Source organism: Poecile atricapillus, chromosome 1 (assembly GCF_030490865.1).
Source record: "Poecile atricapillus isolate bPoeAtr1 chromosome 1, bPoeAtr1.hap1, whole genome shotgun sequence".
Classification (NCBI taxonomy): domain Eukaryota; kingdom Metazoa; phylum Chordata; class Aves; order Passeriformes; family Paridae; genus Poecile; species Poecile atricapillus.
The window spans coordinates 91,697,850-91,710,438 of NC_081249.1; the positions used below are offsets into that span (position 1 = coordinate 91,697,850).

The 12,589-nt window shown below is 46.6% G+C and overlaps 1 protein-coding gene across 1 annotated transcript in view; it reads left to right on the plus strand.

Annotated features, from left to right (window-relative positions):
- Nucleotides 1–10,002, plus strand: part of ARHGAP31 (Rho GTPase activating protein 31) — a 59,841-nt gene extending 49,839 nt beyond the window's left edge. The window contains exons 10-12 of the mRNA XM_058852870.1: nt 369–989; nt 1,322–1,635; nt 2,535–10,002. Coding sequence (XP_058708853.1) covers nt 369–989; nt 1,322–1,635; nt 2,535–4,997 — 3,398 coding nt within the window. The 3' untranslated portion in view covers nt 4,998–10,002. The remainder of the gene's footprint in view (nt 1–368; nt 990–1,321; nt 1,636–2,534) is intronic.
- Nucleotides 10,003–12,589: the final 2,587 nt, after the last annotated feature.

Sequence of the window (12,589 nt, forward strand, 5' to 3'; positions counted from 1 at the left end):
TGGGCACAAAAATCCCATTTGTAGATGAAAAAGGCTTACAAAAAGCTGACAAAGGTGTGTGCATTGTGGGCAGTATGTGATAGCCCTAGATCTTACTGCATCTGATGGAGAAGCATGTCTAATGAAAGTCTGAGCTGATTTCCACTGGAGGGCATTCAGTCCCGTGCTGCCTGCTCATTTTGAAGGAAACTCTAGGGCTAGAGCATAGAAGGTCTTCAGTGCCTATTGTCTACATCTGTCTGGGGAAATGGGAGTGTTCACCAGGGCAGGACTCATCCCTGGAGGAATTGAGGAGGGCTTCTCACAGAGGAAGTTTGTTTTCTAGTGCATTGCTTCCCACTGACTTGCTCCTATGTTCCCACCTCTAGGGGAGGATGACAAAAGCAGGTTCAAACGGTCAGTGACTACTGGAGGATTCTTTGTTCCCACCAAGATACGAACAGGAGGCACAGGCAGCTCATATGACCTCAGCAAGGAGAATGAGTGGGAGCGAGAAGGCTCTGCCATGGGGGCCAAAGGAAGTTCAGAGCTGGGTGGGGAGAAGGGTCTTCCCCGGACACCGCAGGTGAAGTCCCCTCCTGAGCAACTGAAGGTTTTCCGGGTAACAGAGGATGCTGAAAACGAGCAGATTTCAGCCAAAGGAGTGCTCATGTTCTACACCTCTGAAACAGCCACCAAGTCAGGCTTCCCAAGCAGCCTCTTTCCCCTGGAGGCCTCCCCTCATCACCAGAGGAAAGCCCTGAACATCTCGGAGCCATTTGCTGTCTCTGTCCCGCTGAGGGTTTCTGCAGTCATCAGCACCAACAGCACACCCTGCCGCGTGCCCACCAAGGAGAAGCATTCCCTTTCCAGTCTAGAGGAGCTATCTTCTCTGGTGGAGAGCACGAGCCCCTCTGCTCTGGAGGCAGGGACCCACACAAGGACAGAGCAGGCAGCAGAGCGCAAGGAGAAACAGCCGGGGCCAACTCTGCCAGTGGCACCATCCAGAGGTAAATTGTGTTAAGGAGGGGGGCGTGGATCCTCAGTTGGGCTGCTGGAAGTGCTCTGCAGCTTGGTGGTATGGAGGTTTCTCCAGTCTGAGCTTGTGGCAGGAAAGAAACCAACCTGTAGCAGGGTGGGTGTTGACTTGATAGCAGGTCAGGGGGGTGCTTGGTGCAGTAAGGAGCCTGGGGAGGTGGGTGACCTCTCAGAAAGATCTGTTTGTGCCTGGAGAGAGCTCTCTAGCTTTTTTGGTTGGTGTTGGCTCCTGGCAGCACTGCTGTGTCCCAGGGTGCAAGTTTTCAGTCTCAAGTAGCTACATTTGTTTGTGTTTCTGATCCAGGGTCTCATCCTGAGGAGCTGGTGGCAGTCGGGAAACCTGAGTCCTTAGAAACGCCACATCCAGCAGCAGAAAATCAGGAGATGTGTGGGCAAAGCAGCTGCACAAGCAGCACTAGCGGCCCCCAGCAGGCCTCAGAGCAGAGTCCCACCTTGGAACAAACACCAGCTTCAGATGTGGTCCATAAGGGACCACACCCAGCAGGCAAAGCAGAGCAAGGACAGCTCAAGGTGAGGGATGCCTCCTCAGAAGGCAGCTGTGACCAACGGGAGATTGAGATGGCCAAGACAGAAGAAGGTTCGCGCCTAAGGGATGAGGTAAGGAAGAAGGCATGAGAAAGGTGGGGGACCATGTTGTGGTAGTAACTGGGAGGTTGCTTAAAGTTTCATTGTGTGTCTGTATTTGTGAAAACTCAGTCTATTACTTAGGCAAAGCAGCACCAATAATTGACCATGAATTGATTTATTTCACTTCTGTGAAATCGCCATGTGTTGATTTACCTTGAAGTAGCTACCTACTGTACCCTTTGGTCATCTTTTCCTGTAACTGTTCAATTTCAGTCTGTACCATCTGTCTGCTCTGAGACTCTCCAGATGTGAGACTGTCCGGATGTCTGAGCATTTTGACCCATGGTCTCTGAATTCCCCTTCTATTTTTGCCGTCTCATTTGTTCTGGACAGCCTGAAAAGTTCTTTTTTACTTCCATTCTCTACACATAATTTTATTTTTTTAATTCTTACTATTTTTTGCCTCCTCTGTATCTCTAGCAAAGCCTTTTCATCAAGTTTCTTACAGCTATACTCATCTCTGGTCAGCTATTTAAAGATCTGTTGGCATATCTCCTTGAATAGATTATTCATTTGAGTTTGTGTGCAGTTTGGGAATGCATATTCTCTGGCAAGGCCAAGTGAGCCTGAATGGGAATTGCTGAGAAATGGGCTGGAACATTCCAGCTACTCATTCAGCACACTATTTCAGTATGTCTGTCCAGGCCTCCTTTTGGCTGCACCTCAGACCTTCTCCTCCATAAACCCTCTTGTTTAGAGATGTATTTTCTTCCTTGAACTGGTAGCAGTCTGTGTGTCTGTGTTTCTGTGCCCATGAGTGTGCTCATCCAGGAGCCTGGCTATTCTAGGGGGGCTCTTTGGGGAAAATGGAGGGGTATTTACTGGTGTTTTGTGAGCTGCCAGGTGATGGCATTTCTTCTATTTTTCAGACATCAGAGGAGGACCCGGCGAATACCCTTCTAGAACCGCTGTGGCCAGAGATACAGCAGGAACTGAAAATTATTGAACCTGAAGAGGAGCTCTTGCTCTTGCCAGCAGCTGTTCCCAGGACAATCCCAATTTCCGAATCCTCTTCTTCAGTACAAACAGATAGTCCTTCCTCTGGCCCAGGGCAAAGTCCAACACTGGCTGAGCAGAAATCTGAAAGCAGAGCATCGCAGATAACTCAGGTGCCTTTATTTGGTGCCAGTGGCATGGAGAAACAAGACAGCCTTCCCAGCTGCCAGTCTGATGTGGCTGCACAGCACAGTGGTGCTTCAGCCCCACCCAAACTGGGCACTCCTCCAATGGGCTCAGCCACTCCGAAGAACCACCAGTCAATGGTGGAGGGCAGGAGTGAATGTCTCACCCCTACCATGGACTGGAAACTTCATAGTCAATCAGAACTTCATGAGATTGCCACTAGTGATGGATTATCTTGTTCCAAAGGAGCATGTCCAGAGTCAGGGAAAGAAAAAGATGGTGCTTATCAGCTCCAGAGGGAAAAAGATGGCCTTACCAGAGTCCAGACTCAGAGGGAGAAGCATGAGACAATGACTACTGATGAAAGGGACACATTCTCCTCCAAGGCACTGAGTGGAGCTGGAATCCAGGAGGTGAAGGAAGGCAATGCTGTTAGCAGAACCCAGGATGCTGCTGACCAGGATGATGAGGACGCCTGGACAGATAATGTGCAGAGCTTAGAACTTGTGGAGCCTTGGGAGGATCACCAGTGGGTTACAAGCCCACTCCATTCCCCCACCTTTAAGGACATTCAGGAGAAGATGACCCAGGAGTTTCACCCACAGAGCCAGAGAACAGAGACTGGCCTTTCTCTTAGACCACGGTTCAGTCGCAGCCTCTCCCTGGACAGTAAAGACACAGTGCTGAGTCTGTGGACTACCCCATTCACCTTCATAGATGCCACCGACCAGCAGCAGCCATGCGGTGACATTCTGCATTCAGTGACTTGTGAGCTGTCCAAAACACAACCCATGTCCCCCTCTAGTTTGGGCAAAGCTATGCAAGATGAGAATGGCTCGAGTCCTCCAGAAGAGCCTTCAAAACCTGAGTATTCCCTTATCAGGGAGAAAGCACCAGGTGAGAAAGCAGGACCCTCCATAGTCCCTCTTTTGGAGACAGAGGGAAAGACAGTGCATGTGAGCAAAGAAAACCCTTGGAGCCCAAAGCTTGAGTTGCCCTTGCCATGCCAAAATAGCCCAGGCAGTTTTTCAGAGACTAAGAACATGAAGGAGGAGTTGTCCATCCCTCAGGACACTGCCCTGGGAGGAGAGACTGTCACCAAAGCATTGTGTTCTGCCGCTGAGTCACAGCTGAGTAATAAAGGTGAAGAAACACCTCGCAAGGTTAAGACCAGGCCTTCATCCCTCAACTTGGATTCACTCCTCCCAGCTCCAGATTTCTTCACATTTGAGAGCCTGTCCATGCCATCCGCCCCTGGGAACCTCCTGTATGGGCAGAAGGAAGTAAAAACCAGTGATTCTGTCCCATCCCTGCCGACACACTGCCCTCCTGCCAGTAGGGGTGTTCCCTGGGGCTCTCGTTTCAATACCCCTGTGGATCTAGACTTGGATTACCTGGCAGTGGCCCATGCCAACACCGGCCGTCGTAACTCTGCCCCCGTCAGCGTGTCAGCAGTCAGGACCTCCTTCATGATTAAGATGTGCCAGGCCAGAGCGGTGCCCGTGATACCGCCCAAGATTCAGTACACCCAGATCCCCCAGCCCCTGCAGGCTCAGAACGCTGCTCCAGCCGCTGAGAAGAAGGAAGCAGATGCCAAGCAGGCCATCAGGCAAGCTCCACGGGTGGCATGGAGCCACCTGGAGGCCCCCAAGAGCCCGCTGACAGAGAAGAAGGCCAAAGCAGAGAAAGAAAATAGTGACCCTGCTCAAAAGGACTCAGCCTGTCCTTGGCATGGCAGCCTGGGCTCTCCACTGGAGTCATCTCAGCCCAGTCATCACCCTGCTCCGGACGCCCCTGTTCTGCGCCGAAAGCGCACCTCTGGCGGGGAGACAGCTGGAGATAACCCACAGTCTTCAAAGATAGAGAGGCCATCAGGGTTCTCCAAACCCTCCTACAGATCTAGGCCTGGGAGGCCCCAGAGTCTGATTCTCTTCAGTCCCCCTTTCCCCATCATGGACCACCCTGCCTCCTCAGCAGACTCCAGGGTATTGTTGTCACCCATCAGGAGCCCCACTCAGACCACCTCTCTGAGCCCCATTTGCGGCGATCTGCCCGACCCTGCACGGACAACGCCTGAGGGCGTGACGCTGAGGAACAAAATGACCATCCCCAAGAATGGCCAGAGACTGGAGACCTCTACCAGCTGCTTCTACCAGCCCCAGAGGCGCTCTGTGATTCTGGATGGACGAAGTGGAAGGCAGATTGAGTAGCAGCTGCTCCTCCTATTCCTTTCCTGTGATGGTTGGAATGGGAGTGTCCAAGACCAACTCTGTTGCCATTTTGCTGTTGTTAAAACTCTTCTGTGCAAGATGGACCTGAATCTTTTATGGTTTCCTGCAAAGCTTTTGCTGTGGAAGGTCATAGTATCTTTGTCTGGCTTTTCATTCCCCTTGTCACTCCTCCCTCACTGTCTGTTTTTTTTTTTTGGTAAGCCAGTCCCAGGGAACTTGCATTTCTCACACCTGTTTTCTACCAAGCCCTGTCTCATCCTCCCTATGGAAAAAAGGAAAAGTAAATCTCTGTATAATTAGGAAATAGGGCTGAGAGGAAACATTGTTACAAAACACTGCAGCTCAGGGTGCAGAGGCAGATCTGCTGAGGAGGTAAGTCCAGATGTTTGGGAACTCCTACCATTGTTTCCCAGACACCAGTGAAGGACTTTCTGATTTACACTGTGTAAATAAACAGTGCAGGAGGCTGAGGGTAGCTGAAGAGGAAGGTGAAGCTGGCACGAGCAAACCACATAGGGTGTGAGACACCCAAGGATGTTCACAGTGATAAACATACAACCTGAAGGCGCTGCCTCCAGTTCTCTCCTTGGATCAGAGATGTGCTCTTTCCAGCATGTGCAAGGGCTGGAATGAAAGCAGATGGACAGGAAATGCCTAGCTGTTCTTTCAGTCTTCCAGGTCTTCCTCATGAGCTTTGTGTGCTCAGTCACTCCTTCCTTGGGCACACAAGATCCGTGTGGCTGAGGAATGAGTGTGCAGCTGGCTGCCCAGCGGTAGAGACCCCTCAGGCTGAAAGCAGTGAAAGCCAAGGCAAGGTCATAACCAAGGTCAGTATCAACTATTTTCATCATTGCTTAAAGCCAGATGACACCTCTGCAGCTATCTTCAGCTGAGCTCCACACTGCCAACAGCAGACAAAAGCAAGAGGATCTTATCTCCATGTCCTTGGGCTATTGCCCTCTTGCACCCTGACTGACATACCTTTGACCCTTGGTCTTTCATTGCCACTGTGTGGCATGTCCCCAGGTGCTTCTTCTCCATTTAAATTTTATCTCCTATGATTTTACACTGTTTCTTTGAGAGTATGGCTGGTTGCCACCTCCCTGGACCTCAGTGCTTTCAGACTGATTAAGAGTATGGTAAAGAGGATGATTTGTGGGACTGCAGAACAGATCATGAACAAGTCCTGAGAGGGGAATCAGAGGTGAATTAAACTCTCTCCTGAAGGGAACATTAGTGTTACAGGCAAATAGGTGTTCAGATATGCAACGGCTGCCATGGGAATAGAATTGAAGCTTCCTTTATAAAGCCTCTAACTCTGCATTCACCACAGGCTCATCTATTGTCTGATCTATGGCTGTGGGCGACGGCAAAGTCAGGTACAGCCTGTGCTGTCTCTGCAATTTAAGTGTCACTGGTGACTGCGGAGGAGACAGGAGCACAGGTGTTGCTGCCAGCTCTGAGATTGTCCCTGTAATGTGCTTGCAGGGGCCGTCTTTCCTGGAGATGTCTGAGTCTGCAGGCCCTCAGACGGGTGTGATGGGCTATGGTTTAAGCAGTAAACTGTTAGGAAGTGCTATAGCCACCACAATGAGTGTCAGCCAGAATTTTCCAAAAGATGTGTGTTTAGGGCTTTGTTTGGTGAAATACTGGCAATTTCCAATGATTAGTAAACTAAACCCATGAGCTCCTAGTCTGTACTGACTGTGCCACTTTAGTAGTGCCATTGTGGCTGGAGGGCCCCATACAGTCAGTGCTTTCTCTGAACTCTTTGATTGCTAAAGGAGAGATATGCCGCAGTATTTTTGAGAAGTTATGGGTCCACAAATGCAAGGAATATATCTTCAGCAGAATTTTCTCTTTCCATTTCCAAAGGGAGTGTGAAAAAACAAGAGGGCTTTTCCTTGTCACCAGCTGCAGTCTTTGATTCTCCCTACCGCACTCTTTATTTGTGTATAGTCCCACATGGGAACAGAGCAGAGAACTAAGTCTGTGCTGTCAGTTTTTTGAGGGAGATTATTAAACCAGATGAGAGCCTGGAGTTCTTGTTTGGGTCCATGTACTTTCACAGGCAGCAGCCTATGCTTTACCTGGGCAAGCTGTGGACAGCAGGCCCAGAATATGCAGCTTCATGACAATTGTATTATTCTACTCACAGACCATAATTTGCGTGTGCAGCCTCTTATTAAAACTCGGGAATTTCCAGTCCTCCATGCTCCTCATAGTTAGCACAGCTCCACAGTGCATTTACATGGCACTGCCTCATGAGGAAGCTTTTAATCACCATGGCTGGGTTAATGACAAAGGGAAGGTGCGATATGAGGTATTGTGGTAAGGTTTTAGAGGAAGTAAAAGTTGTGGAAATGATGCCCAGGTTTTTTTTTGGTGTCAACAAAATAGTTTACTTTGGACAAGGATTTGTAGTCTCTCAGTTCCTAGAAGTTTTGACTGCCAAGGCACCTGGAAGGGAGCTAGAGAAGCTCGCAAAGTAATGCATCAGAAGGAAAAGAAAATGTGATGAAACCTTGGCATGTTAAAACCATTTTTTTCCCCCTCCTTATTCTCATATAAGCTGATCTATGAACAAGAAATGAGGTCTGACAATTTGTATATAATACACTGTCTCAACTCTTAACAGCATTCCAGTAAGTAATAGCGCTTTTGGCATAAATGGTGAAACTCCTGCAAAAGAAAAATTATTAGAAATCATTACTTGATATTAAAGATCAGCCTCAACTAAAATCTGTATCCAGACTATACTTTTTAAGGGTGTTTCAGAATTTGAACTCAGATCTGGGTCCTGGATTTTAATTAAGCTTAGATGTTGCAATGATATCTCTATTTTGTAGCTTGATCCCATTTCCTATCTACAATTTCATCTCCAGCCTTCAGCTGATGTATCCAGAGCACTTAAAATAAAGCCCCAGGTCCTGCAGAGATGAAATCATGTTCTTAGTTGCAAGGTGCACTGTTGCACAGGTGTAATTGTTGTCAGCTGCAGACTCAGCCTTCTGCAGAGTCAGTAAAGCTTGATTATGGATCCATGCTGATTCAGGTACCTGCAGTCAGCTTGAAGGAGCAGAGCTTGGGAGCTGGACAGGGCCAGAAGACAGATGCCACCCCCCATTAAATGGGACTGGGTGTCTGAAGCATCCTGAGATTCAGCTTTACTAAGCTATCCCTGATGTCAGATTCAGGGTCAGATCCAATCTCTTTAAGAAAGGACTTCCTTCTTTCTTGTGTTTTTTCTCCTTGGTTTTGGGTTTGGTTTTTCTTGTTTTTGTTTGTTTGTTTGTTTGTTTGTGGGTTTTGTTTCTGTTTTTCCTTTGTTTATCTGTGAAGCATTATGAAGAGGGAGAGATGGGATTTATGGCAGATGAGTCTGGCCCTGGAGAGCTAAGATTGGTATTATTGAAAGGACTTTCCTAAATAGATTGGTTCATCATCTGCAGCTCCACAAGGATCATGTCAGGGACCCTGCAGTACATTTCAGTTCTCCTGAGACTAAAGTAAAGGCTGTTCCCCAGTTTGCAGATGGCCCCAGTATCAGACATGACAAAGTATCACCAGCATGTGTTGCTGGTGGGCTTTTACAAGTGGAAGACAAGTGAGTAAATTTCACTTATTCTTCCCATGTAGTCAGAGGGTTGGTGCAGCTTCTCTGAAAAGTAGCTCAGAGTGAAATGGCTGAGCTGGCAAAGGGGTGAATCCCTGATGGAAAGGAGGGACATGGATAATGTTAGCATGTGTGGGAGCTGCCTCACTGGCAGGAGAGTAAACAAAAATGAAGGTATTTTATAAGGTATTTTACCTTGTAAACCCTGATCCTCTGGGCTGTCCATCTCATGCTATCACTGTAGAAAGACTGAAGTACTTATTTTTTTCACCTTTAGAGCTTCAGAGGAACTTTTTCCCTTATCCAGTGTCCAAATGGTGCAATCAAAATATATTTTTTTTTCTTTCTTTATGGATTCTGAAACGCTTATAATGGTGAATATTTTTAAATTTTATATATATATATAAAAGATCATTCTATGTAAATGTATTAAAAAAAGGAAATGTAATTAACATGAAGGAATTGCCTAAATAGTATTTTACACATCTGTGAAACTTGGGCTGATGCATGGAACTGTTTTCTGCTGCTGTGTTTGCAGCACTGAGAGTGTGAGATCAAATGGCTTTTTGTTCACAGAGTAGCTAATTAGTTCTGGTTAATCTGTGGTGGGCAGAAGGCCTGAATGTGCCCTCCTGAGAAGGATCTTGTCCTGGGAAAGGAGGGACAAGATCAGGGGAGACCAGAGTTCAAGGGCTGATTTAGCTTTCTACTACAAGCTACTCCCCAGGCCTTAAAAATGCAAACAATCTACTGAAGCATATACTACCTTTCAGGCATGCCCAGGTTTTGCAGTTGTCCTTTTTGCTTCTCTCCATCTCTAGGAAAAAGAAAACTAGAAATCGCTAGGGGTGGAGGAGAAGCTGCAGCTGATCCCTGTTTTGTTTAACCTTTGCTTGCTCCTAACTGATGTAAAGGCTTGGTGATAACTAATTCTGCTCCAAGCAAGGAATGGAAAACTTCCCATTGAGTTCGACTGGAGATGGAGTAGGACTTTAACAGCCCCAGAAAGGAAGGATGGCAGAAGGCAAGAACTTTCTGAGGGCTCCATTCAGCAGTCCAGACCTTGGATCTTGTGCTTGCAGGCACCAGTCCCCTTTGAAATATTATTTGCTGCCAGGTCAACAGGAGGGCTGGAAGCTGGACAATATGAAGAGGACTGTCTCCATCCCACTGGCCCTGGTTTTGTGATGATTTTTCCTGCTAGCTCTGATGAATTGCAGTTTTGTTAAGCTTTTTTCTCTGTGTGGACTTGCCTGCCTCTGTGCGTGATTGTTTAAAAAAAAAAAGGAAAGAAAAACAACAGCCACAAAAGAAAGATGTTTTGCCAGGTCTCAGCCATGAGATTAAACTGGAGTTTTTATAAAAACAGATCTGCGCCCTAGTGATGTTTTGGAACATTTTAATTTTTTCTGGATTTGGTTTATGAATACAGTGCAAATGCTTTTGTCATCTTCTGATATGGAGTTTGAGCCCCTCTTGTTTTGTGAGTGGCCAGGGCACTGATCTGAGTTTGTGTGGGCTTTGATGGTGGGGACTGAGGTTAGGGCCTGACCACACTCTTTTCTGATTGGAAGTTATGGGATCTGCAATTGCTCTGCAGCTCTGAAAATGAAGTGAGGGCTTGGAGATTTCTGTAGAATTACTGTTATTTGAAATGTTTTAAAATTTTCAAGGGTAAAATAATTTTTTTTCTTACCATTGCTAGTTCTGCCAGGCTGAAGTTTCAGTGATGTGCAGCCATGTCCGCCCATTTAGCACATGTCCTACAGAATTCTGCCTGGCCTGTGATAAAGCAGAGCAGCTCAGAGTAGAGTATGAAAAAACTGTGTGACCCCAGTGCTTGTACAGCAGAAGCCAGACTGGAACAGAAATTGCTATGAAGGCCTCTGGTGCATCATGTATGCACTTCTGTTGATTTGTAAAGGACAAGCAAGAACTTAAACAAATTATTAATTTAGTTCCTTGGCTCTCATTGAGCCAATCTCTGAGCTGTAGTATGGATGTGAATATTTTTATTATGTGTCCCTTATTCCATCCTGAGATCAAAGAGAGTGAAAAAAAATGGGGTGTTCTTGTGCTTGTGGACATATCTGCAGTGCAGCTTGCTAACTGTTCTCCCTAAAAGGCAGATGAATAATCAGGTTAAATGAATTTTTTTTTTCCTACTCAGTAGCTTAACTCAGGGCTTGACTCCCTTTCCTACCTCTTTCATGACTTCAGTTTCCCTTTAGGAAAATGCCTGGGTTGTGCTTCCTGCTTACCATGGCAACTGGCATAAAAATTGAGAGAGAAAACTGTGTTTGTTGAACTCTGGAATTGTTGTTATCCAGAGCCAGTTATTAGCACTGTATGAGAACCAGTATTTTCCTATTCTTTGTGCCACAGAGTCTCGCAATGACTTGGCCATAAGGCAAGAGGAGAACCTCAGACTGTCCCACAGCATTCCCATGGCTATGAAAATTAGGCCAAAGGGACACTGCAGGCCTGCTCACGCTCCAGTAGGCACCATGCCTTAAATCAGGGTACTTAAACATATGGAAGTGCTCAAACACTCTTTTGGCCAGCTTCTTTTGCCTGCCTGACTCAGGGCAATGCCCTGTGTAGGTTGTATTGGAAGCCACAGCTACAACATTTTGGATACTTTCAGCTAAGCCAAAACCAGGATTAAGCAAGTTCCCAACCTGACTGTTAACCAGGAATCAACCTTAGCCAGCACCAAGGAGCATTTGACACTGGTGTGTCATGCTGGAGTCTCATGGGAGTCTCTGCAGCTCTGGGCAGCAGGACATCCCACTGATACCCCACTGGGATGGGACTAAAGGTCAGCTGGCAGCAAAGGGGAGCCACAAGGCACCACCACCAACAAAAAGAACAGAATCATAACAAGCCAAGATAGAGACAGGCAATGAGATTTCTGAGTTCACTGTCCATCTGAGCAGGTTAAACTTTTCAGAGAATGTGCCTCACCACAAGGGTAAAGGATGAACAGTTTCAGAGTTAAGGGGTAGAAATGAATGGGATCTGCAAAGCTCAGACCTGCCCGAGTCCTGATGTCCTCAGAAATTAGACACAGTGTGAGTGTTAAAACTTGAATGTTTGCCTCACTCCATAATTAAACAGGGTAGGTATTTTCATATGTCTTATTAGCAAACTGCAGTGTGAGATGAGCTACATTTTGCAAACCTAGACAACTCCTAGGAATTATGTTTGCAATTTGGGTCCAGATCCATCTTAAAATGGAACCTATTTTCTTCCATAGCACATCTGCTGCAGAGGGTACATTTCTCTGTCATTTAAATCCCTTATCTGAAAAGACCAGGAATTATTTGAATTCAGTGGGTGGAAATGACTTAAAAAAAACTTTGTACCTGCTTAAGAAAGAACCACAAGGCACACAAACATGGGAACAAGCAAAACTGGAGAAAGGAGAGCAACACACATGATGATTATTCAACAGAGGAAGTTTCTAGATAAGTAAAATTCAAAAAGGAAGAAAACCCAACAGCCATAAGATTGAGTTGAACCAGTCTGAAGAATATCAGGTAACAGTTTCTTTCCCTCTTCCTTCATAGGAGTCAGGAAAAATAAATCAGGAAAAAACGGTGCTCACAAACTGCTTTACTTTTTTTTTTTTTTTTTTTTTTCCTCTGTGAGATAATTTACTTTAAACACCAAGGGTCAGACAGTGTAAAAGGACTGGGCTGGTTATTTACAGAGATTTTTTTGAAGTGACTTGGCTTTAGAGTCTCCAGCCTCTGTGCCAGCCACAGTAGCCTGCTAATTTTGGGAAATTGCTTTGGGAAAAACAGAGAAGCCCTGCATTGGCTCACAGCTAGCAACAGCCCTGGGTAGCCAGAGCAACTCACTGCTCATCACTTTTCTCTCTTGCAGGGCTTATCTCAACTGGTGATCATGCAAGAACTGCACATGACCTTGCCTGTGATGTAATTTCACC